General features: G+C 37.3%; 1 protein-coding gene across 13 annotated transcripts in view; it reads left to right on the top strand.

Moving 5' to 3' along the window:
• MEIS2 (Meis homeobox 2) overlaps positions 1-27,592 on the top strand; it is a 325,597-nt gene that overhangs the window by 128,355 nt on the left and 169,650 nt on the right. For all 13 annotated transcript variants that reach the window (XM_044075970.1, XM_044075978.1, XM_044075961.1 and 10 more), the window contains one exon: positions 5,932-6,077. In XM_044075970.1, coding sequence (XP_043931905.1) covers positions 5,932-6,077 — 146 coding nt within the window. The remainder of the gene's footprint in view (positions 1-5,931; positions 6,078-27,592) is intronic.

Here is a 27,592-nt window from a genome sequence, read left to right as displayed (position 1 = left end):
GTACATGAACTGCACATCCTTGGTTTTATCAAACATGAGTGAATGAAGAAGTATAAGTACATGAACTGCATATCCTTGGTGTGATCAAACATGAGTGAATGAAGAAGTATAAGTACATGAATGGCACATCCTTGTTGTAATCGAACATGAGTGAATGAAGAAGTATAAGTACATGAATGGCACATCCTTGGTGTGATCGAACATGAGTGAATGAAGAAGTATAAGTACATGAACTGCACATGCTTGGTGTGATCGAACATGAATGAATGAAGAAGTATAAGTACATGAACAGCACATCCTTGGTGTGATCGAACATGAGTGAATGAAGAAGTACAAGTACATGAATGGCACATCCTTGGTGTGATCGAACATGAGTGAATGAAGAAGTATAAGTACATGAATGGCACATCCTTGGTGTGATCGAACATGAGTGAATGAAGAAGTATAAGTACATGAACTGCACATCAAATTAAGTTTTACGGGGGATTTCAAAACCCAGTTTAGGTATTGCTGTTGGTATATTTTTGTTCATACTTTCTTGTGCAGCTTATATTTTGCTGCACTAGATTAAAAGGACCCCCTCATACTGGACACTGCATTTTCAAGTTGCCAGATTTAACAAAGTTTTAGATGAAAACTCCATCGCTGTTTACTGCTTTTGAGACATATCATTGGTCTTCATTTTGACTGCATATTTAGTATACCATTTGCCATTTTCTGCCACATCACCTTCAGTACTGCACTCCAAAACCCAGCCAGATATGTCAGCTTATTCATTGCAACCCAAGACCCAGCAAAATATGTTAGTATGTGCACTGCACCCCAACACTAAGCCAGATATGTCAGCTTATTCATTGCACCCCAAGTACCAGCCAAAGATGTTAGCATGTGCACTGCACCCCACGACTAAGCCAGATATGTCAGCTTATTCATTGCACCCCAAGACCCAGCCAAATATGTTAGCATGTGCACTGCACCCCAAGACTAAGCCAAATATGTCAACTTGTGCACTGCACCCCAAGGCCAAGTCGAATATGCAAATCATGGCCATGCCTTATATGTTTAGATTGTCATAAGGCCCCTTCACATCAGCTCCATTTTAATATATGCTAGTTGATTGATGTCTTGTTATATTTCAAAGAATTATGATTACATGGTATTTTTGTATTAATGTCACTTTTCTGTGGAGTAGGCTTCTGACCACCTCACTGACCCACCCAGGTCCTTTTAAAGGAGACCCTTTTACAGGTCAAAACCTGCTGCCATTGTTTTGTAAAAAAAAAAAAAATAGACGGAGATATTTTAGTGACTGGCTGAAATTGAAGTATTTGCTGAACTTATTCAGTACTATCATTCCCTCTTATTGCTTAATGGTAGAGTACTCAACACTCTGTTAAATAGTTTACTGTATCTGTTGCTACTTTTAAAATTCTCCCTATCTGTAAATTTCCTTTCTCTTGTTTATTTATAGCTATATATCCATCCTCACATCCACAACCCTTTTTCCCATTTTTGGACATAGAGTTGGGGTACAGCCAAGGTCTACACTGCTGCGTGGCTAGCCCCACCACAGTTTTTCTTCTACACCACACACTCACACCTACGGCCAATTTAGAGTGTCCAATCCACCTACTGCATGTCTCTGGAATGTGGGAGCCATATCTCTGCATATATATTGTCACATTTCTCTTAACTCTGGTTTTCCCAATAAGAAAGGCTATCGCACTACTAATTTATTTTGCAGTGTATTTTATTTTACTACGTCTAATAACTAAAGAACTTTAAAAGGCTTTACAAAGGAGTATGTCAAATAATGTGATCAAGGAACAGAACACGATAGCATCTGTAATGTGTAGCATATATAATGTAATTGGGTTTGCATTGCATTATTGCAGTATATACATAATTATTGTGAGCTATTTGTTCCACACAGTTAGCACTTTTTTGGACTATCAGACTGTGTTGTAGCATTTTAAAATGGTCTCAGTTATTTGCTTTGACTTCTCAATAACGTCAGCTGTCATTTTGGGCAAATATCAGGAGTACGGAACTAATGTTTGAGAAAGGGGAAAGGGATTGAAGGGGATGTGCTTAAACAAAAACATTGATGGCAAGCATTATTTTTTTATTTGTTTATATTCGTATAGTCTGTAAGTACAGTGTAGTTAACTAAGTTAGCATGACACTGAGAGCATGGGAGCTACATTATACATATGCATATATATGTATGCATGCAAGTGTGTGTGTGTGTGTGTGTGTGTGTGTGTGTGTGTGTATCCTCACCTCACATACTACAAGTGTAGACTTACAGACTGCAGAATTACAAAACCTGTTAACAACCTCTCTCACTTCCCCGGTTTAAGATTATTTATAACAGAGAGTTATTTCACTCAACAGCAGTGGGGAATCAGTAAGTATATGTCATACTTACAACTTCTATTGGTGAGTAGTTGCTAAGAGGGTTTTTTTTCAAAATGTCATTTTCAGCAACACACTCCCCTGGTTGAAATTAATAAATATAGGATTTTCTAAATAGCTGTGCAATGTTTTGAGCATTCCATCAGGAAATGCCAGAAGTTGTTTCCTGAAAGTGGTAATTAACAGAAGCTGTAGACTAGACACAGTTATGTACTATACATTAGCGCATTACTGACCACCAAGTGAAGCAGGTACTGTATGAATAATTGGCCCAAGTGGTAGGGACCACTTTCCATTCACAATTTCTTTTAGCATATTGTTACCATCTCACTGTTGCCGAATTCGTAATCCTAGGTCAGCATGAAACTGCAATGGTTACAGTCCTGTCCCGCTGCAGTGTGAATAGAAATGCTTGCTGTTAGGAACATGTGGTCTCTTCAGTGGAGAGCTTGCCTAAATCCTGTGTAAATAGGGAGGTTAAGACAAAGGAGGAGTCCCTGCAGCTCCCAGCATTTGGGACCATTTGGGAGCTAAATGTGCTAAATGCTGCTTATGCCGCCTGAAAAGTTGTGGAGAAAGGAGCATAAAATCCCTTCTTTTTTCTCTTTCTGCTATTATCCTGGGGGGGGGGGGGGGGTACTCAGGGCTGGGCAAGTCTGAGGTAAGCCGATGGGCTCTTCTCCCCCCCCCCCCAGTGTTCCTTTGACTATTCTAAAGGTGCACTGGGTCACTCTGTCCCCACTTTAACATCAGAAAGCACATGCTGTTTGTAAATGTTACTTGAAGGACAAAGAAACCACTGCAACTGTTGACCACAGACTGATCTCTTGAAAAAAAATTACAAGATGAACTGAATGTTATGTGTAGTGGCATTTTTACATACTTAGAAGTAAAAAAGCAGCAATTGTATAGTTAATTTCTACAGATACTTTTCAATAATTTTTTTAAGTTAAAACATTGGCCAGGTCTTTCCTTAAAAGTAACTTTTATTAAAAATTAACAAATTCCTGATATGCACTATTAATAATTATGACTGTGCCTTAATAATTATACTTGATTTTAAAATATAAAATTATTTCATGTCTATGTCACTAGAGTCAAGAAAAAGTACATTACATTTCTCATAGTAAAAAAGAAGACCGAATCTTAAATGATCTTTGTTCTTAATGTCTAGGCATTACGTTATTTTTAGGAAGTGTTGAAAAAATGCACTATAAATTTTCACATGAAATAATTTGGTTAAGAGTTTCTGCCTTCATTCCACTATTTCTTTCTTCCATGAACAAATGCTGTCATGCATACGTACATGAATGCATGTGTGCTCACGTATTTTTGTCTGGCTCTTTAAGTAGAGAATATTTTCCTTATCTCCAGGCACTGCTGTCCAAATCTGCCTCAGGCTACACTACAGCACCTCAGATCCCCCAGGCCCATCGCCCCACCTCTAATAGCCCCCTCTCCATCTGTGTCTCAAGAACATATGATGAGGCATTTCTAGTATCCATATTTCGGAGGCACATCCATAGAGGTTAAAATGCCAGAGTTGCCAGGGAACAGTCAGAAGCCATTAGAGCTTTGGACATTTTGCCCTGGAGCAATTTTTCTTTGGCATAAATGGAAGGGGTTATGGAAGGAGGGGTCATTGTAGAAAGAGTCATAGCACCAGCTTTTCTGTAATGTAATAACACTCTGCAGTAGTGCGAGTTAGCCTTCCTTTTTATTATTAGGTAGTACGTTTTTTTCCTGAGTCAAGTGAACGTGTGTGTGTGTGTGTGTGTGTGTGTGTGCGTGCGTGCGTGCGTGCGTGCGTGCGTGTGTGCGTGCGTGCATGCGTGTGTGTGTGTGTGTGTGTGTGTGTGTGTGTGTGTGTGTGTGTGTGTGTGTGTGTGTGTGTGTTTTTGAAATAACCACTGGATAAGGGGTCATTGTAGGGCAGATTGAAGGAAACTGCTCTGCCTTGGGGCTGGGTAGCCGTAATAAAGTGGACTGTCAACCTACTAATGCAAAAGGTCCTCGTCCATGTAATGGAAGGTATCACATTGCAATGAAAATAGAAACACCAATAAAATTAATCTCCCAGCTGTTTGCAGCAGCTTTTCAGTTCTTCTGGTCACTGAGGATAGACTGAGAGGGGAAAGAAAGAGAAACTGAAATGAAGATAGTTAAGCAAATGAACTAAAAGTGACTTCTTTAAAAACATTTTGCATAACTATGAAGGATTCTGGTCCATAACCACTTGGTTGTCAGCATTCTGCAAGAAGATATAGTAGTTCTGCTCAGGCTACACAGATCACTAAGTTTATTGTTTTAGGCTTTCCTGAACAAGGTTTTTACTTAGCATGGGATTTATGGCATTTACTCCTAATGAATGTCTATTCTTAAATTACAAAACCCACAGTCTGTATGCAATTCCCAGATGTCCTTCTAGGACCTCCACTTCTTACTCAGCAGCAGGGAGCACAAACTCTACACTTCTCTGTTTTCCTCTTTCGTGTGGCTCGGGGCTAATGATGTGAAAGGAAAACAGTGCAATCAAAAACTCTCAGTGCTGTCCCAGTATTCTTCATTTATTTTGCATTTGATTATGTCACAGGCAGGATCTTGCTTCTTTCCCCCTTTTTAAGTTATTAGTTCAAATATTAATGTAGGGATGTGTCATATATTGGTGCACATGATTGATGCCTCCCCAAAAACGGAAAGACATGCACGTATGAATTTTAAGAATCCAGGGGTGCTGTATTGCCTTGGCAGTAGAGTTTTTCAGATACATAATTTAGATGCCCTGAAGGCAGGCTTTCAAGGCATTTTTGCCGCAGGGTAAGAAAATATAACTATGACTGTTAAAAGTAAATGGTTTTTGCTAATGCACAATTAATGCCAGGAAAAAGCACAGATGAGAAAGCACGGTGAAAGAAAGTTCTGATTAAGTGAGTATCCTGCCTTGATGTGCACCCTTTTTCTTTTTTTCAATAAAGTAATGACAGACGTTGATGCAGAACAGCAGAAGTTTTCATGTCATACAAATGCTATGTGTGTGCGCTTGTATGCATTTGGGTATGCATGCCGGGGGTGGGGTGGGGGGTGGTATAAATCTGCTGGAAGCCTGATACATGTATTGAACAATGTTATAGTATTGTGGCCTGTCAGACAACATTGATAAAAGTATAACACTTTCTGCACAAGCGTATTTATAGAAATGTAGTCTTTTTGAAAGTCTCTTCTACTGGCAGCCTTTCTCACTTTGTATCATCTAATTGACAAAGAACTATTGCGTTATGTCAAGTGCACAGTTATAATTGAATTAATGACGTGTTTGTGCAAGGCTTATAAAAATCAGTATTTGATGACATTGTGCTTCACTTTTACACATTCATATTTGCAGTTAAATTTAATGAGGAGTTTTTACAAGCTTGGTGTTACAGGAAATCAAAATATAACTTCATTAGGACACTTCTAGTTAGTAACCTCATACGGTCACATTCTTATTTCCCCCTTTCCTTTGTGGTTTTACAGGGGATGTATTGGACAACAGTGTGGCCTCACCCGGTACAGGTGATGATGATGACCCAGACAAGGACAAAAAACGTCAGAAAAAAAGAGGCATTTTCCCTAAAGTTGCAACAAATATTATGCGGGCATGGCTCTTCCAGCACCTCACAGTAAGTGTTGAGTGTTTGATGTTTAATTTTGTATATAGTAAACAAAATAGTTTCTGTTGTGAGCAAACACTTCCAGTTTTTTCCCTTCTCTGCAGAACCCCTCTATTATACAGTTTCATTAACCAACTGTTGTTGAGTGAGGTTTGAACCCACAGCTGAAAACATGCCCTCTCCATCTTTTCAACAACATTTTTTAAAGTACCTTTTGAGTAAAAATAATGTGCATTACCTATCTTTAACTGTGGTACTTATGCATAAATGCACTCATCTCAGCATCTAACACAAAGCTTATCTGTTAATTCATTTCCTATTTCACTTGCTCAAGCACAACATAGGTATGCTATTTGCTTCTCAATATACACTTCTAAGTTACTGTCTGTGCACAGTGATAGTTTGTCCTTTTTTTACATTCTGAAACACATGAACTCATCTTAAAAAGCATGCCCAAGCACCATGTTTTTACATATGATGCACACCTCCACCCTCGGTATTTTCATACTGTTACAGTCCCCCCCCCTTTTTCTATACTCTTGACTTCTGTTTTTCATGTAGCATTGTCTTTCCTCCAGTACTGCATGTTATTAGCATCACCTTCTTCAGACAACAGCACATGTGCATTTCCTACTATTTTCAAATCCAGCCTCAGAAATTATCTTTCTGTCCTAACTTCACATTTCTGAGCCCATTGCAAACTGCCGTGTCCTGTCCTGCTTTCCCTTAGGTCATTGTACTTGACTCTTGTGGTCCATGTGTACTGTTGTGTGTGATTGTGTGCCTCTATCTCTCTCCGTCTTTTCCTGGTACTTTTCATTTTGGTGCATTGGAAGCCTAGCACTTTCAGAGGCTTCACAACAGAATTGTGTTGTTTGATTATGTGTTGTATATCAAAGTTCAATAGTCAGTCACAGTGTGCAAAAAAACAAGCTTTTTCAGCTGTGAAAATGTATGAATCTTAAAAATGTGTGAGGGTTGGCTCACTGCCTGAAATAATTCAAATGTTTAAATTCATTCTAAAAGACTATCAAGGCTTTAGTTTTTATTTTGTTGTTATATTTATGCATTTTTACTCTGGATCTAAACATCTAGCACTGTACTCACAGTACGATATGAACCCTGTGTTTTGAGATATATTGTTGAGGTATTAATGCTGAAAGAAAAGCATGAAGTAATGTATTTTGGTATGCACTTGTATGCTGTACTCTGCTTCCGTCTGTGGTATGAGGAAGCATATAGTTTGGCAGTGCTTCGCTTCTGTAAGACAGAGATTAAAGGTGCTTTTTCAGCTGTTCTTCAAGTCCATTATCTTAAAAGCTAGACATAGTCACTTCTGGGGAAAAGGGATTAACTATGTGAAAAAGCAACACTTTCAGGAAAACAGCCTTGGTCTCTCTGTCTCTCTTGCGCTCATTCTTACACACACACACACACACACACACACACACACACACACACACACACACACACACACACCTGCGCACGCGCACACACGTAGCCTTCTTCCCTCTCTCTTTAGTTCTTTTCAATGTTACCTTGTTCTGCTTCAGAATTTAGATTTTTTTTCCCAGAAGTGCCTTTTTTTAGCCATTTGTCCCTAACCAGAAGTCTTAGACAACTGAATCAAATAACTATGTTAATGTGTCATTTAATGCCTTCTGTTCTGGAGTTGTATACTTGACCAAAATCTAGCTTTAAATTATCTGGCACAATGTGCTTGTGTCATACATGGGGTTAAACATTTAAATGCTGCTAGAAATTAGTTACAGTGTCATGATTTAGGAACAAGCTGCTTTTTTTATTAATGGTCGTAGCCACTGAACTGCATCGGCTGTGGATCAACTAAACTTGGTGGGGGGGGGGGGGATACAGCAACATTTCTAAACTGTCACTTTGTTGTAAGGACGTTATTAGTAAATGACTGTGTATTGATCATGGATTGGGGGTCCGGATTAGCACACATAGTTAGTACCTCCATCAGAGCAGTGGGTATTCTTGCCTCCCAGCTATAGCCTATCCAGAGGTCATGTGCCCTGTACCCACTTTGCTCAAAGGAATTAGACAGAACATGAGTCTTCAGGCTGGTTACTTAACCAAAGACAAAATAATGAGTCCTAAGCAAGTACTTACTAATTGAAAGGGCTGTAAATCCATTACATATTGGTCAGGGATAATCAGGAGCATTTAATCACTTTTATCTATTCAAGAGCACTGAAGCTTCAACAGGAACGCCCTGAACCTTGCCATGTGCTTATTATTCTCTTCATTTTCAAAATTACTTCACAGCTGTTCTTTGCTACATCACCTCTGCTGGAGATTCGGCAACCTGTAAAATGTTTTTAATTTGGAACGGAATGGAGTGCAAGGGAAGCTTTTTCCACTGTAGCTGATGGGTATGGAGAGGGTACGTAGCACAGAAAGTCTAGTAAAATCATCCATCGCTTCAGACAGATATATAGAAAATGCTAAGTTCATGTCAGAATAGCTTTACATGCATGAATGACTGCACACAAAAATGCATATGAGTGTATATGTGCGCGCGCGCACACACACATTTTTTTTCACTTTTGTAACTTTCAGTTTTCCATTGCACCACATCGGTCTTAAGGCATTCCTCCTTTCCTAACATTAAATACATTTACAACTTCAAACAAGCTACAGTGTTCTCAGATCCATGCATTTAAAGTACACTTTTCTCTTAATGGTATCACAGTTTGAAATGGAGTTTCCCTTCTCTAATCCTTCCCCTCGGTCTGTTTTCTCTTCTGTCTTTCTTTTCATCCTTCCTTCCAACTTTCTCCTCTGACTCTTTCTCTTCTTCTCCCTCTTTCTGTCTGTCTCCTCCATCTCCCTCTCCTCTCTTTCTTCTTCTGAATCCCCCCATATTTCCCTTTCCTTCTCACTCTCCCTGTCTTTCCATCTTTCTCTCATCACTGAAGAAACCACAGGATTGCTGCTAGGTCTAATCAAAAGTTGACAGATTTTGTATGCTAAAAACTCATCATGTCATTTTGTAGGTTGCTTAACAAACTCCTGAATGCTAGTCTCTAGTCAGATTTAGCATACTTTCCTTTACTATTACCCATTTACTGGTCATTGGTTAAAGGGCTTTTATCCCTTCTTTGTATAGTACGACCTGTTCTTGTATTACAATAATCCCCTCATTTAAATGTACCCCTTTCTAGATAAAAAAAGAACTAATTGAATTACCCCATCTTTTTAATTTGTTAGGCAAATGTATTTTACATCTCAGGATGTGTTCTTATAGACAAGCCTGCAAATGCTTTGCTACTGAATGGGGCATTGCAGCATTTTGACATTCATGCATTCATCAACAGAGGACACATAAAAGAGAACTGGTTTTATTTTTTCAAACACCCAACCAGCATGGAGCAACTTTTCCATGAGCCACAGGGGTCTTTCTACATATGTTCTCAACCCCAAGCTATTGTCACCTATTCTGAATACCTCAAAAGGACCTAAAACAACAAAGGGGCCAGTCCTAACAATTGTTGGCTGTTAGTTTCAGTATAGTATGAAAAAAATCATTAACCTCCAGTACCATTTTTACAGTTTCATAGAATTCCGAGCTACAAAGTGCCCCCACCCTCTCTCACAAACACACATGCGCATGCATGCACACACACACACACACACACACACACACACACACACACACACACACACACACACACACACAAGCTGAACAAAGCTCACAGACCCACACATATGAACACAGAGAGTCATGGAAACTCACTGGCACACACACACACACACACACACACACGCACATGCACGCACATGCACGCACACACACACACACACACACACACACACACACACACACACACACGCACACACGCACACACACACACGCGCGCGCACGTGCGCACACACACACACACATACGCGCGTGCATTGTTTTATGTTAGTGTTCCTCTTTGGAAAGCAAAAAATCATGTTTATTTGATGCAAAAATATTAATATATAAAATAATGAACTTGACTGTAAGGTAGTCAGCCAAATAACTGGTGTTACTTTCCCCCCCTGAGTTCTTCAGGCATTGTACTCTTTTAATGGTACGTAAAGACAGTAGTATCAAGAAAGATAATCATAACTATGTTGGACTTCACAGACAGGAAAACAAAAGAATGGAAGGAAATCTGATTCTAGTTCCAAGTTTATTCAGGGGAATGCTTATCCTTCATACTAAGGAGTCCTTAGTCCACTCAATTAAGCTTTCACAGATCTCTGCTTTTCTCCTTCAAGTGTTCCCATGTTTGCCCTGCAAAGAACATATTTGATCATGGAATGAAAACAGGAAATGCTCAAACAAAAAGAGACCTCTTAATGGTCACATCAGTTTTCAACTAAAGGTTCTTGTTAGTGACTGCAATAAATACTCACTCCTTCAGAATGAAAAGCTACCGAAGTAAGCCTATAAACATATTTCAACATAGTCATAAAGGAAATCATATGCAATACTTTTTCTTTTCCTTTTGGTCTTTCATTTCATTCTTTTACTGCTACAAATAGCACCATGAGGTACATGCTTGAGGCCCAAGTGCAGGAAAAAAAATGTTTTCTTTTTTCTGTAGGATTTAAGTGTTTCTCTGTCTTTTTTTTTCCTCCTCCTGAGTGAGTACAAACCTAATCTAAACAGAGACTGAAATGATGTCAGGTCTGCAGAATTTTTGTATTCCGGTATAAGGAAAATCATTGAAACAATTTACAGGAGCTTAAATTAAGACAAATGTTGGTCATTTGTACAATTCCACATGTGTCTCCATGGAGACACTGTAGTGATGAAAATTATCATTAGGCCTGATATAACACACAAGGCCTCTGAGCTGCCGAACTAATAGCTAACTGTGTTATACACAGTCTTTGGTAATGTTATCCTAGTAACGGATGTTTTCACTACCAGGAGAACAGTCTGCCGATGTTATAATAGACTGCTCTGATAACTGGAACATAAAAATGTATATTTTGCCAGTGTGTGTCATGTATTCCTGTTTGGACATTCCCATATTGTTTCAGTCCAGTAGGCTGCTACTAGCTTGAAGAAAACATCTGCAGATTGTTTAGAATGAAATTTGCCATGTACCATATGACTCTTGTCGTTTCTGTTTCATTTCAGGAAATGATGTCATAATGTAATAAACTTCATTGCTTGGTAATTTATTTTTATTTTCATATAGTATACAGAGCTGCACAGTTGTGTTGTGTGGTATGCTTTCTTCTATTGCTAAACAATCACTTTTTTTGCCTTTAGTTTAAGTCATTCATTGTCTCGAGTTTTATTTATTTTCATGGCGTTTCACAGGGGTCACAGGGATTCAGGGAGGACTAAGGCCCTCAGACTCATTTGTCTTGGTACATGTTTGCTATTGAAACTGAATGCCAGGGCTATGGTCACCCTTAGCAACCCAGGGATTGTTGAGTTGTTGCAAAGCATGTCTTTGGAACAGAAACTGTTTTGGAGCTCATCAGTCACTATGCTATCAGATAATTATGAAAGAAGGCATCCAAAGCTGTGTTTTATCAGAGTTTGGTAGCTCCTCTCTGTAAGAATAGAAAGGAACAGAAGTTAACTGTGCCTGCCATCTGGTGTCCTTTGTTTCATTTTTCATAGGTTAAAATGGAAACCTTGTTAGTAAGGTATTCCTTGCAAAAGTTTAAAACAGTATATAGTTATTAAACACATTTGAAATATTCAGTTTAACTGAAAGACTCACCTTGATATACAACAAAACAAAATTAAATACCAATTTATTTTTTAGGATTTTGAGTGGCTGGGTTGAAAACAGCAGTTTAGTTTGCCTATTTGCTTCTACTGAAAAAAATGTAGGTAACCCGCAGTATTTTGTAAGCACATTTGGATGTCAGTCACAAAACAAGAGTATTTATAAAAAGCCCTAAAAAGTACTTAATAAATGTGTGAATCCTCTTAATTGTAGTGGACTAAAAACTTCTATTTTCAGATTGAAGATGATCAAATTTACTTGGGTCCCTTGCAAAAAAACTGAAACAAAATCTTTCAGTAGCAGACTGGATGACCCAGGCTCATCAAAAGATATTCTCACTGATCATGTGGGTGACAATACTGAAAAGTGTTTGTTCCAGGGGGCAGGTATGTGTAAACCTTGTGACACCCCTTACTTATATGCAAGTGTATCAGCTCAGAAAAGTTTGATCTAAAAAGATCAAATATGCAAAATATGAATAACAACACGCACCCCCGGATAACACTACAGCAGGGTAAGGGCAAATTCCTACACCCTGCTGTACTGCAGTCTTGCACAAAAAGCTGGTAGGTAGAAAAACAGCAAAAAAAGTGTATGGTCTTCTGAGTATTCAGTCTCCGCATATATATATATATATATATATATATATATATATACACACACACACTCACACACACATATATATATATATACACACACACACACACACACACACACACACACACACACACACACACACACACACACACACATACACATATGTATATATATATATATATATATATATATATATATATATATATATATACACACACACAGTCACACACACCCATATATATATACACACACACACACACATATATATATATATATATATATCCATATATAAAATGTGTGTGTTGAGTGTGTGTGAGTGTGTGTGTGTGTGTGTGTGTGTGTGTGTGTGTGTGTGTGTGTGTGTGTGTGTGTGTATATATATATATTTATGTAGATACATAGCTAAATGAATCCACTGATGTTAATAGAAACTTCATTAGATTGACACTGAAAGGATTGACAGCAAAAGGTTGGGAAAAAAAGACTGATACCATAACATTCATGTTCAGACACACAGCCTCGGACCATGCAAAAGAAAACTACATTTTTTTTTTGTAAGATGGGAGGGCAAGATCGTGTCTCAAGAAAGATGTAAACAATGATGGAGATCAAGTGTAAATAGGGCTTATCTGATAGGGTGCCTTTTTAAAATCATCTGTACTCATGTAAGATGTTTGCACATGTTGAAATGGCAGTACTATTAAAGAATTGGCAATGTCATCAGTTAACATAGAGGTTAAGGCTCCTCCTTTCAGTGTTAAAGGTGTAGAATTCAAACCTTAGAGTCTGGCAGTTGGAACAGAGGTTTAAGGCTATGATCTGTTAATGAGCTACTTCCTCTGGTACAGGGTTTGATTCCCTCAGCCTGCACTTACCTACTGTACAATTATGAACAAACTGCTTAACCATACAGTGCTTTGGGGCAATTAGAAATTTGGACTAAGCTCCTTAATGGTCTTATCACTGCTACTTTTCACATGCGCATTACCAAAGAAAACACAAAAAAGCAAACTTTCCAGGTTGGGAGATAAAGTGAAAGGTTATGGACAACAAAATCAAATATGGTACCTTGTGTGTGTGTGTGTGTGGGGGGGGGGGGGGTTATATGACAGATAATTAGATCATAGTCATCTGCTGAACTGGATGGTTCATTAGGTTAGCTAATTTGATGTATTAAAGCTATATTGTCAAGAGTCACATACTCAATGAACATTAGGCCATATAATGACCTTTACAGTAAAGAGTGAGAAGCCATTTATGGTTACTTAGCAACACTGTCCACCTGCTGTCTTTGTACCTAAGTGCTATAAACATTTTATTAATTTTCAGCTCTCCAGCTCAGTGATTCCTCAAACCTGCTACCTTTGTCCCTTCTTGCATGATCTGGAGATGAGTGCTACTTGCTCTTGGACCAGTCCTGTGGTTATGAAATAGGTACCTGCACTGACCCAAAGTTGTAAAGTATCCTGCAGTGGAGTACACGTCCAGTAATGTTTTGGCTGAAGTGTGCTCATTGTAGGGGTCTGCAGTCTTGTAAAGCATATGCCAGGTGACAGTACAGATATTATATAAATGTTGCATAGCAGCTCTGTTTTAGTCAAAATCGTGTCTATTTTTTTAAATCACAGCATTTTCTGCAGTTACCGTACAGAGCTCTGATAGGTATTGATAGGCCTCACAAGTAAACAGGGTTTCATACTGTTAACATTTGTTTTTGTTTTGTTTTGTTTTTTAGGGCCATGTAATGTAGTTATGTGAGCTAGAAGTTTCTACTCTATGTTGATATTATGCTTTTGGCACCCAAGGACTTGGGGGGGGGGTATTTGTCATGCTGATTGCCTTTCTGGACTGAAATTTGTCTTTATAAATAAAAAAATGCATCCCTTCATGTCATAGTGGTACAAAAATTATCACAAATATGCAGCTACCAATGAGCTTGAAAGTTGTGCAGTTCCTTGTAAAATATTTCCCATTAATTGCAAAACAGAAGTGTCCCAAGCGTTTTTATTGATACCTGTCAGTTGGTGTGTCTGTCCTGGTAGCATGCATAAAGAGAATACCAAGTCAGATATGATGACTTAACATTTCTATAATTAGAGTTAATTTATTTATTTTTTATTTAAAATAAATAAATAAAGATAATACCAAGACAGATATAATGGCTTAACATTTCTATGACAAGTTAATCCTTCCCAAAATATACACACATGTACATGCGCACACAGACGTGCACACACAGCAGCTGCACAGTCACAATACCATAAAGTATGGCCTTCTCACACACATACATGCACACAAATATAGCTGTACAGTAAAAACAACACAAAGTGTCACACACATACACATTATGGCACATATGGACATAGCAGTTATATAGTCAAAATTGCATAAACTGTAACACTGTACTGCATTAACCCTGTGTAGTGCACTTAAATGAGACTGGCCACATTACTCAGTCGTTCAAAAAATAGCTGTAAATCTGTAATAATTGACTAAATGAATTATTTTTGATAATGGTAAATTAGTGTTACCACTGCAGGAAGATCTGCTCAGTAGAAAGTGAAAATTATACAAACCTGTCACCATTAAGACCATGGTAACAACTTCATGCAAGTTGTTGTTGTGTCTTTCGGCTTTTCCCGGTTAGGGGTCGCCACAGCGGAACTCCGGTCCACTAATGATTGGCAGTTGATTTTTACGTACCGAGTTGCCAGCTCTGCCGCACAACCTTCAATGAAGGTACGCCCATTCACGTATGTCTCCACACAGAAGACGCTCTAGTTGAGAATCGAACCGGACAGCGTCTTACTGTGAGGCGACAACGCTACCGCAGCACCACCACCGCAGTACATCTTTAAAATATACCTTTATTTCCATTTATGAAACAACCCATAATCTAAAACAAATGCATATTTTTTTGTAAGTTGTATCTAAACTTAAAAAAAAATGAAACTAAAAAACAGTCAGAGTAGTCACTCTGCACTTGGTATCAGTGGCACAATTGCAGGTTATCATACATAGCATACGTGTTAGTACATATGCACACATGTAGTACATGCAGTGGACATCTCTGTTGCCCAGAATTTGCAAAAATACCCTATTTATATTTATTTATTTTTTTATTTCATGCATTTGTTAACTGGGTAAGCCCACTGGACACAAGTGCCCCTTTTAAGGGGCAACACATTAGCATTGTTTGGTTAAGTGACTTGCTCGTGGTCTCACAGTAGGCAAATAAAGGTCAGCGTAATCAAACCTTGTACTTTTGATTACAGGAAGTAGCTCATTAAACCAGTTGAGTCTTATCCTCTGCACTAACGTCAAGGTGAAACAGGGAAACTATGCAATAGTGGTATTTTAAAATTGTAAGAGATAACATTTTTAAAATTAATTCCCCTGTTTGATACTAGTGGGTGAAGCAAAATTTAACCAATCCAGTAAAATGCATCTATTTATGCTACACGCTTACAAAAACTTAAGCCTGTCACGGGTAAATTATGTGCTACTAATGGCTGAATAGCGATTGGTCACATAATATATATAGTACAGACTCCACAGCATTGTTCTTCAGTGTATCAGTTCTTCACAACAGCAACAAATGCAAAGGAAAATGTTCAATGGACACTTTTTCCTGAACATTCCTCTCCCCGTCTGCTGCAGATGGTGCAAATGTCAACCTTAGTCCTTATATAAACCAAGCTCTCTGGTAAGGAATCTGCGTTGTTTAGCTTGCACTTGTAAGTAGGAATGAAGAGGGCCAATAAACTGAAGGCATGCAGTGCTGTTCATAACTATTGTGTGTATAAAATAAACAGGATCAAGCTCTGTTTATTTTGTTGTTACTGTATATGTGTTTTGAGGCAGCTGTTACTTAAACAAATGGCTGGTTTCCCACAGCACTTAAGCACAGCTGTTTGTTCACCACACTTCCTATGTCTTGTCGCCTTTGTTTTGATTATGCCTAAAATTCATTTGCTTGTTTTGGAGAATTCCTGCAAATCATACTTCTGTCATGCATAATAAAAGGAAGAGCCCTTATCTTAACTTTTTTGTTATGTAAGATCCATTTCCAGGAGCCATTAAAAAAACTGTTTCATGCTCATTTAATAAATGTGGAATTTCTTAAGATTATTTTATATTCAGATGATTTATTTAAGATCCTAATGGTACAGCAGATGGTTTCTTACACAATTTGCTTAATAGTATTTGTCTACATGTTTATAAAACATCTAAAGTTGTCACCAATTTAGATGTATAAGTAAACACAGTCTTATAGAAAATTAATAATTAAAATTTTTGTTGCATATTGCCATAAAAATATTACCTGAAAATCAGGCACAGTACATTGTTTTCACATTAACCTATATTTTATATCATTAGAACATGATCCTTAAATAAAGCTACAACTCCCTGGTTCTAATTTTGCATTTCAGACAAGCTGAAACTTACATATACAGTACAAATGAATGCTAGATTAGAAACTGTTAACAAAATACTTATATTTTAAATCATAAACTTTCACAAACCCATCAGTATATGCTGCATTCAGTCCTTCTATATCCCATAATTCATATCCACAAAGTGTTTAGTTTACATGCACTCATTCATGCATTTTCCTTCATATTAATTAGAAAAAAAAGTTGCAATAACATTTTGTTTGAAGCATGTAATGATGTGCTACTATACGTTTATGTAATTCTTATAATATAATGCCTGAATGCATTAAATTTGTTTTTGTGCATGACTTGTTTATTCTATTTAAAATATAAGCTTGAAAACTGTTAAGTGTACATCGTGTCATACTCTGCAGATATGATTGCCAGCCTCAGATAAAATAAATGTAATTGTAACATGTGCTTTGTGATACAGTGTAGTACTTTGGCAATAATGCTCCTAGAGTTATGCAAATACAGTCTTAAAAAAAGAGAGAAAAGAAAAGAAATCCAAGCCGCTGCCGATGATTTTAGTATCAGTACTATGGATATATGTGCCTTACAGATGCAACACAGTCTTAAGTATGGAGTATCATTTGTTATTCAGTAAAATACTTTGGGGTTATTTATTCAGAAATATTAGGCAGTGGAAGCAAAGTTATACAGTGATGTTTGTGTAGAAAAAAAATTGAGCAGCTAGAACTGTATTTGCTATATGTGTCCATACTTAAATGAAGTTTGCAAAAAGAGGCATCCACTAATTAAGTCCACCTGTATCCACAGTCGGTCAGTTGAGGAATTTCTCCACTCCTTTAGCTTACAGTTTATCTCAGTTTCCTTCCTCTCATCCTACTCCATTCCTGTCTGGGTAAGTTCTCATTGTGCTAATAGTCAACTTTTTCAAGCATATTACACCAATAATACAAAATATTCTATAAAACATAAGCTGCTTGACTTTTAGTTTATGCATTTCGATTGACATCTTATGTTCCACATCCCCTGCAAAGAACAAAAGTTTCTAGCATTTACAGCAGTGGCTGCACCTTTCATTTATTGTATTCCTCAAATACATGCCCACTGCTGTTTTGCTTTCCAGTATATATTGTTAATTTACATCACTGCTGGCAGCATGGCTTTCATTATTAGAAAACAGGATTTAAATAGTAATAACTTGCCTGAATTTGTTTGAAGTTTTGCAGCTTTTCATATCTTTCTCATCTAGATTTTGCTTTTCTAGAAAAGTATCCTTGTATTTTAAAAAAATGATGTGGGCATTTAAGGTAAGGAGATCCTGATGTTCACTTGTACTCCATTAGCAGGAAAAACAGGTATTCTAAGCAAACATACCCAGCAGTTCATGAGTACTAAGTAAGTCACTTATTATGTCCCATCTCAGGCAGCATTATTTTTAATCCATAGTTTCTCAAATTTGTTTTAAATCATAAGTTTTCAAACTCTGCCAAGTGAGCCTCCCTCAAAGCACAAAAAAGTCTTCAGGCCTGCCTCCTCATATCAAAAGTGTATTTCAGACACCTGACTCTGTGGGGTAAAGCCCTGACTACACTCCAAATGATCAGTGTTTGATTAGATGCACAGGCATCAGGAAGAGCAGGGTGGGGTGTTGGCTTGCCTGACCTTGGATGGGAGGGTGGTCACCTGAATCATTGCAGTGTCAATCCCAGCAGTATTGTGGAGGTTTATCATACAGTATTTATGTGCCAGTGTGATGACAGTGTTGCTTAGTAAGTGAGGGGCACTGGACAAGTGTGGACATATGCATGCATTACCCAAGAATAGCAAGAATTTGGGAAGTCTCATGTTTGCATAGGGACAAATTAGACTGGGGGAGCTGCTTTGGGTGCTCCTCATGAATGACAGTTCACTCTCAGCACTTGACTTTTACTTTGTAAGGGAACAAAAGGGTCTTTGGGCTCTTGCCCTAGTCAGAAAGTTAACCAGATTGGGAGAACAGATGGGTTATCTTTTGCTGCATTGAGGAAGATGCTGAAAGGGAAATGTTGATGGTCAGAGGAGCTATACAGAATATACTTTGGGTCTCTTCTTGCAGAAGAACAGAACACCCCCCCCCCCAAAAAAAACATACAAAGCATGCATATAGTTTACTCTCTCTGGATTTGGCTTATGCATTCTTGTTTAACTACAGATTTACTCTGACTGTTAGGTTTCTTCATTTAGCCTGATCCATAAGCTGAATATTGAATAGCTAATACATTAAATGCACCATATTTTCAGACTTGCTTGCACTATGGCTGAAAAGGGCCTTGTATGGGCAAATTCACTTACATAGCAAACAAACAAACAAAGAGAAGATCATTCTGCAAATGCACTGGAATTGAACACATCAGTTACATATAAAGTAAAGGACTTTTTATGTTTATTTATTTATTTTTAAATGTGTTTATTTGTATAGCAAGTGGTAGACCAATCGACAGGGAGACATTTAAAAAAAAGCCTAATAACACTGTCTAGTTAAGTGACTTGCTTAAAATCAGAGTAGGAAAATGAGACTGAAGGATTCAAACCCTGGATTACAGGATGTAGCTTGTTAACAGCTCACAGCCTTAATCCTCCTTAGTAAATAAAGGTGGGAAATGTGAAGGTTGGGGATTGGTATAATGGTTAAATAGTTTTCCTCATAGACACAAGATCCAGGGTTTGATTCTTACTTTTAAGGAAAGCTAACTAAGCTTAAAATGGCCCAAAAGAACAGCTAGCCTAATTTTTTGCCTATAAATTTATAAACCTAAACCTAAATGTCAAAACAATTGGTAGCACAGCTCCAAAAGCATTAATAAAAAAAAAAAAACTCCCCAAACTTTTGATTACTTGTTTTACTATTTTATTATATCTCCAAGAGACCTCAGTATTGTTTTGGTTTGTAGTTCCAAATGCATCATTTTAGTACTGGCTTTTGCCATGAGCCATGTGTCATCTTTTATAAATCAAGTCACTAGTCTCATGTAGGTTTCACAGGCCAATAAATACTTTCTAAAGGAAAAAAATCCAGTGTCTTTACAGTAGTTTTTCATGCTGTACAGACAGTGTTTTTTCTGTTTCTCTTAAGCAATAATTTATGCAGACACTGTACTGTCAAATTCCATTTTTTCATGTACTTCTTGACAAATATATTATGTATTACTGCTAGCTATATATTTGATCTCAGCCTAGTTTTCCTCCATTTGTTTTGCAGTATACTCAGTACACATGTTCTTTGTCCTCTATATCTTTTTTCTGTGCTAAAAATAAGCAGCTGCTTTGGCGCTAACCTCTCATGCTAATCAACACTTATTGTTCGAGTTAGCCATGAAAACGTAAAACTCATTTAGGAAAGCAATTGCCAAGTGTAACTGTGTCATTGCACATGTGTAGAAGGTGCATGTCATTACCATGTGACCTTTCTGCTGGCTAAATGCTTGTCAGTCACTAGGACAGAGAGAGGGAGAGAGACAGCATTATTATATCAGCAATGTCTATTTTATTCCCTTTAGTTAAAAGAAATATGACCTTAAGTGAAACAAATATCATTACAGATGAAATATTTGAAATAAGTGAAAGATAGTAAAAATAATCCCAGAAGTAATGTCCTAGACAGTATATAATTTTGCACATGAGTGTACTCCTTATTTGGAGAATGTTACAAACCTAATACCAGTTTTACTGATTTTTTTTCCTGAGGTTTGTTGTTCTTACAGATGCAACTTTTTGTTTTGCTATGTTTCTAACTCTGTGGGCTTGTCGCAACAACTAAGGCAGTTGATATAATGTTATTAGTCTTTGTCAGTTGTGTTGTGCCAAAGTTCTAAAAGCATTAATTTGAGAGGGAGCCAAATTCTGGAAGTTAACCGAGAGCAAATGCAAAGCGAAAAATACCAAAGAATATGCGTAGAGTAAAAGAGAAAAATGCAGAGAGAAATCAAAAACAGACATACTGCTTCTCTGCACGTGGCTTACTGTGGAAGCAATAGAATCATAAATCTCTTTTGCGAAATTGTAAAACAGCTTTCAAAAGTCATTACTTCTCTTCCTTGTATATGTAGCTGGATGACAGGCATTGGTCTGCTCCGCTCTGAATTGCATATATTCTTCTCATTTTAGCACAATCAGATTTGACTTGCTTAAAAAGCAGACAGTGCAGTTTTACAGTCATAGACAAATACAAATAAAGTGTATTTACTGCTGTTTTGGCATGCTTTTCCCCACAACAAAATGGTATTTTTTACATAAATATACAAAAGCAAAAACCGAATAAGAGTGAAAAGGCAAGATAGACAAGTGGAGCAAAGTTGTTTTTGCCATAGTCTTAGAATAATGAAAGTGTTTTCCTGTTTTACAAAATGGTGATCAGTTTGTTCTTATTAACTTTTCCTTGTTCTCTGCAGCTGCAAAGTTGCAATCAGTAATCTAATCGCACGGCCTGCCTACTTTCTGCCCTTGCAATGTATTCCAGTGTGTAGAATAAACCCTGTTTTCCTATTCCAGTGCCTGAAACCCTAAAGATAAATCTTGCCAGCTTTACTCTGGCATCATGTGATGTGCTGCTCCCAAAAGCAACAAAGTAACAGTTCAGCAGCAGTAGCTGTTCTTTTTGAGTCTCATTACAGATGGCCCACCTTATAACTGCAATTGTTCTCACTTTCTGTCTTCATTCCCTCATTTCCAATTGCTATATTGTCTTTATGACTTAACTTCGTTTATAGCACTGTTACTATTCATGGTAGCTTCTGCCAACTTCATTTCTGTAAATTAGGAAACCTAGCTGCCTCTCTCCTAAAAAACAAACAGGGGAGCTCATGTACTAATTTCCAATACAAGCTTTATCTCATTCAGAATCATTAGACAGTCTGAGTCAGTTCAAGCAAGCAGCAGGTGAAGGCATGCTATCAGTCCTGGGTGGGACACTAGTCCATTGCAAGATACAACCAGAAACTGATTCTCCAAGTTGCTTTTTCAGTAGTTACTACTAATACTACTAGCAATAACAGTAATAATAGTACACATTTGTTAATCTGGTAGACCCTCTTAAACAGTTATTTTTTGCAGGGGTGACCCACCAGTAATATCTGATTAAGTGACTTAATCAGTGTCATACAGTAAGAAAATGAATGCTTTGGGAATCAAACCCTGTACCACAGAAACTGTTGCTCACAGCCTTAACACTCAGCGCCAACTGCCAAATAAGAGAATTTTGTGTCTAACACCATGAGGCCCTCAGCAATGTTTTCTACTAGTCTTCTAACTTTTGCGACTCTTGTACCCTTTGCTTTTATACCAATCTATGTAATTTCTGGTTACTGATATTGCTGTGCATTGCCTGTTTATAAGCACCAATATGACACATTGTGATAATGAATTTTTGCACGTTACCAACCCGTTGCTCTGTAACTTCCAGCAGCTTCTTACAGCTCTCCTTCCCCTCATCTGCCACTGATACTTACCAGCTTTCAGTGTTGCACGCTCCTTCTCTACATCAAGTTGATATTGACTACATATCCCAGAATCCCTCATGGCTGATACTTACCAGTCTTGTGCACTCCTTCTCTGCTTCCCATCCATATCATTCCTATGATCTTCCTTCCATCAGCTTCTTTTGTTGTCAATATCCCTGGCCCTCTAAACCTTTTTTTTTTCCTAAATTTACTGTATCTACTAGTCCTGTTACAAACACTGACAATCTAAGTAGTAAAAAACTCCAGACTGTGCATTTCCTTTCCAACCACAAAACGAATATTCTAATGGCTAGATTGTGCCCTGAATTACTAATCAATCTGTTGTACACATTAAAGTAAGATAACTTATATTTCAGGACACGTAGCACTTGACACACCAACTGAACTGATATTGGTTGAATTAGAAGACACAAATTTGACACACACTTCACATTTAGCCAACAGTGAAATGACTAAGCCCCATAAAACTCATACTGCACTTACTTTCAGTGCGAAGTTGATGTTAATGTGGGCATGGTATAGGGAAGCAAAGAACCACCACCCCCGATGAAATCTTGCATGCCTTCAGTGTGGGCAAGTACATAGTCTACTGAACATGTATAGTTACAGAAAACCTTTTTAGAACAGAATAGCACTTACATTAATGTGTTTAACACTAATTTACCTAATATACAAACTGATGTTTCATAATTTTTTCAATAACACCTGTTGTACAAAATGTAGTATTGGTAATTTTGCAAAAAATATCCTTATTTAAGGAAAAAATCAGAAGTATAAAGAAAGGGAAGAGGTTTAAGAGGGATGCAAGATGCTATTTTGAAAGTGATTTTACTGTTGTTTTTAAATCACCTGTTGTTTTCAAACCATAACTGAATGGTGTACTATATGCAAACTGCTAATTTATGTTCAAATCACTTCAAACTGTAAGTGCTTCCAGTCTAATCAGGCAAAGACTGTGTTATTTTATTTTTAACTAGTTTGTTCTTTCTGACTGGAAATTAGATCAGTTTCATATTTTTTTTGGTATCGTCCAGAACCTGCAGTTATTTAGGGAGTCTAGTTCAGTTTCACCTAGATGGATTTTTGTTGGCTACAGGAACAGAATAAGATTGTAGTTTGTACAGCTACAGGACATTCAGAGGGAGCAGGAATTTCTGTCTGCACCAAGTAACTCTTAACCATTGTTACAGGGCTCAGTGATTTCAAATTGATGAAGAATAGATTGTATAAGAGCTTCCTGCTGAACTCTTGTTAATCACATTCTTTTCAATCTGTCAAGTTGGTAATGACTACATATCCCAGAATCCCTCATGGCTAATGGCGTCTTACATTTCTGTAGTATGAGAAAAGAATTTAGCCATTGAAGCTGTATACATTTTCACTTCCTATTTTCTATGCTGGAGCGCCTTCCTCTCGATTAAGAAACATGACAGGAGTATAATTTACATTTCAGGGACAGCCATGCATAATTCTAATTTTTAACAAATTACGTATTTAATTGTAAACATTTAGCAGTCTTTTTTTTTCTAAATTTGCTTTTTTAAGGGTAATAAATAAGACACTGTGGGCATACATTATGCCAATATAATTGCACCTCTAGTGGTTAAAGGAACTCTGCCTATGGCATCATACCTCTTAACACCTCAGGGCTAGCAGCTGGCTCAGCATAATGTCTGTCCCATTGTGTCTCATTGCTTACAGATATAGATCTAATTTAAAAGCTGTATAGTTTCAAACTGTTTGACATAAATGACTCTTGAGATGACCTATGGAGTGATTTCATATTTATCTCCACTAGTAATGATTACAGTTATTTAAAAAAGTCCTCACAGTCAAAAACTTCTCATGGAACTGATTACAATATTAACAATAAAACATTTCGATTTTTTTTTTAACTTTGGTGCCGGAATGCACTATGGTTATATGTCTCAACATTTCTGTGTTTTATTCTACTGTTAAGTAGAAATAAAACCTGGTACTTCTTTATGCATCTTTAGAAAGGCCAACATGTTCAGTAAACCATTGTCATCTTCTTATCAGTGTGCATAATTAAACTGGAGTGAAAAGATAATATTAAGTAATATTATATTCAGAAGAGACTCTAAGACCATGGTACCTTTGCTGTAACTCTCCACTTCTTTGTGACATCAGAATAAAATAAATTATAGGGCAAAAACATGAGTGGTAAGATTCAGATTTTTTGTACTATGTGGTGTCACAGTAGCATTCCTAAGCATGCAGAACCTCTATCTTATAGTAGAGGCCTTACATTGTTCCATGGTTGAATGAAATCAGTCCAGAACTATATTATATTTTCAATTTTGTATGTTTTATGCAATGAGATGATATCAGGTAGCTTTATGTATCTGCTGAGCATACAATGAGGAGACCTTAGAAGACCAAGTAAATCAAAATTTGCTTTTGTATGATTAATTCAGGCTGTTATTTATAGTACAGAAAATTACTTGGCAGCTGGATTTATGCATGGTAACTCTTAAAGCAAAACAGGCACAAAGTAAACCAAAGTGGACCAGTGTAGAAACAATGCAAAGTAAAAAAATGGAGCAGCTGGATAGACGAGATGGGGGGGGGGGGGTCCAATCAGGCAGGTTCAGGATGTAACAGAATATTGAAACAAAATAATCTCCATAGTGTGCATAGGCCCAGGGTGAGGGTTAGAATGATAGTGGTAGATAATAGGAATTATTAGATTATTAATTAAGAGAATTAGCAGAGAAAGTTGGAATTATCTATTTCTGTAGGTTAATCCAAATGAAATGCCTAGTTTTAAGGTATATATTCCAAGAACTGGGTTTACTTTCAATGCTGCAGTTGTTATATTGTTCTTAATTTTGTTTAAAGGGCTTAATAATATACTAGAATATTTTGGACTATTAATTTACTATTTTAATGGCTTAGGCTGTAACTGGCATATAGTCACCAGCGCACTGTGAGCAATGCTGCAGTGCCCAATAGCAGGAAAATGGTATTGTGTGTTTCAATTACATGGAGCAGCAGTTCCCTAGTATTCATTAGCATGTCTCTGAATCGAACACTGTGTAATTAGAGGCAACTGTATTACTGTTCCTCCTACCAACTCTCGCAATGCCATTGCACAGCTCCTCCCACACGCAAGCATACATACATATCCATATAGCTACACTAATGACTAATGCCCCTAAACACACACACACACACATACACACGCTTGAGCACGTGAACTTTGCGGCATTTTCTTCTGACAAGGCTAGCAGCTGCACTCCTGCCTTAGAACTAAATTGGTATACACTGTCAAATGACAGCATACACTTTTTTTCCTTCACTTCCCAAATAAATAGCAAAATATTGCTGCTAATTGAATCTGTCTACCACACTGTTAAGATCTTAGCATAATGTTCCGGAGAACTAGAAATAGCCAATGAACATTAGCTGTGCCCCTGGCCTGCCACATTTAAATGAAATTTTTGTTGATGAGACCAGTTTAGTGCTACAAACCGGACTTCTTACCACAGTGATGCTAAACCAGTCTGTGAATCAGACACCTTTATCGTATTGAGTAAACCAACCCAAAAGAGGTCTGTGATTTGTCTTACAGGTTTTTGAATCCCAGACATTATCTTTCATTTGTGTATCTTACTAAAACACTCAATCTGTTCTAAGTTTGAGATAAAACCTTTTTGTTCAAGTTAGCAGCCATAAGCATTGCATGGGATTTTCATGGCATTATATCTGACTTGAAATTTAAGCTTTTTTGCCAGTCTTGTTGACTGTAACTACACAATGCAAAATGCACCTGCATATAACACATCCCTGTAGTTACAAGCCTACAGCCACTTTCATGTTAGACTTTCATGTTTTATGTAACTCATTTATCTTGACCTAGGGTTCATGGCAGGTTATGGGTCAGGATTTGAAATATTTGTAAGTTCAGACTGTACCTCATTACCAAGTGAGTAAACCAGTGAGAAAAGGTTATAAACATTACTGGTGTTAAGATGCTGCTAGCTCACTTGTAACAAAAAAATACTGGGATTTCAAATCTGAAACTGATCACCCTGCTCCTACTTTGGGGACTGGTGTTTAGAAGTAATAATATGAGTCACAAATAATATAAGTAGCAAAACAGCATGTATTTTTCATGCAGCCATGTGCAGTAAACCTAGTTAATTGTAGAGATCTACAGCTGCACTTAAGATCAGGAATTGCAAAGTGTATTTACAAGTAAAGAACCACATGTTGACTTGATAAAAGAGTTAAAAAGAGCCATTAAACACTGAAGTCTAGTCAGTCACCTGATTTTGGTGTCAAAGTAGCACCTTGATGCTGATGACATCATTAAAGTATCCTTTCTAGAATATACATTTTGGCCACTGAAAGCTGATCAGAAAAAACACTACCTTTTTGATGGCCGCTGTCCTTAACTACCATCCACTCATTCTACATAGCATTATGATTTTTTGATACAAGTTGGGAAGGTGATTTTTCCAAATCTTCCTTGCTGCATCTTTTATGGAGAGGAGTCTTCAATAAAAAAAGTCCTATTCAGAGATGCTGCCTTCTAATAGCTAGTTATATTTAGCTGGGAGTGCAAGTGTCTCACTGTGCATGGAAATTTCCCTTCCTACTTACATCGGAGTAACCACACATTTTTGACAAGAAGAATTTGTTGATATGCCTGCTCATGGAGTCCACAAGAATCAAACCACTGGTCAGGTTGTACACTAAAATGCATACAACGGTTCATTTGTATGACATCGTGAATGGGGCTGCACCCTGTGAGTATGTGCAATGTTGCATAGCTACATGTGTTATTGTTTCCATGAGAGTTGTTCTAACAACTGCATGACATAAACTGTAGATCATGAGATGAGTTTATGGTGATCTTCTCTTTTTAATAGGCATTAGAGTACAATATTTTTTCACTTTATATCTTTATCACAAAGTTTTGATTGAAAAAGTTATATAGATCTAAGTGAAGCACACCAAGTTTGCATTTGTTATATATATTTCTCCTAGTCTAATGTTCACAAGGCCTATGCTCAGGGTAATACTAGTCTAATATTCTAATTATTAAATGTTTCTTCCCCTACTGGTAGTCTCAAATAACATATGCCGATTTTATTGTTTTGGGAATGTAGATGGCCCACTCAATCAAACTTACTGAGGATGGTATCATGATAATTGATAAAACTGATATACTAAAGTTATAATTATAATTGATAAAACTTATACACTAAAAGCCTTTTCCAGTTTTGGTGCTTTCCTCACCAGAGAAG

Source organism: Protopterus annectens, chromosome 1.part1 (genome assembly GCF_019279795.1).
Source record: "Protopterus annectens isolate FY-2018-M chromosome 1.part1, PAN1.0, whole genome shotgun sequence".
NCBI classification, from domain to species: domain Eukaryota; kingdom Metazoa; phylum Chordata; order Ceratodontiformes; family Protopteridae; genus Protopterus; species Protopterus annectens.
The sequence above is the reverse complement of the archived record's forward strand: the minus strand, read 5'-3'. Positions and strand labels throughout refer to the sequence as shown.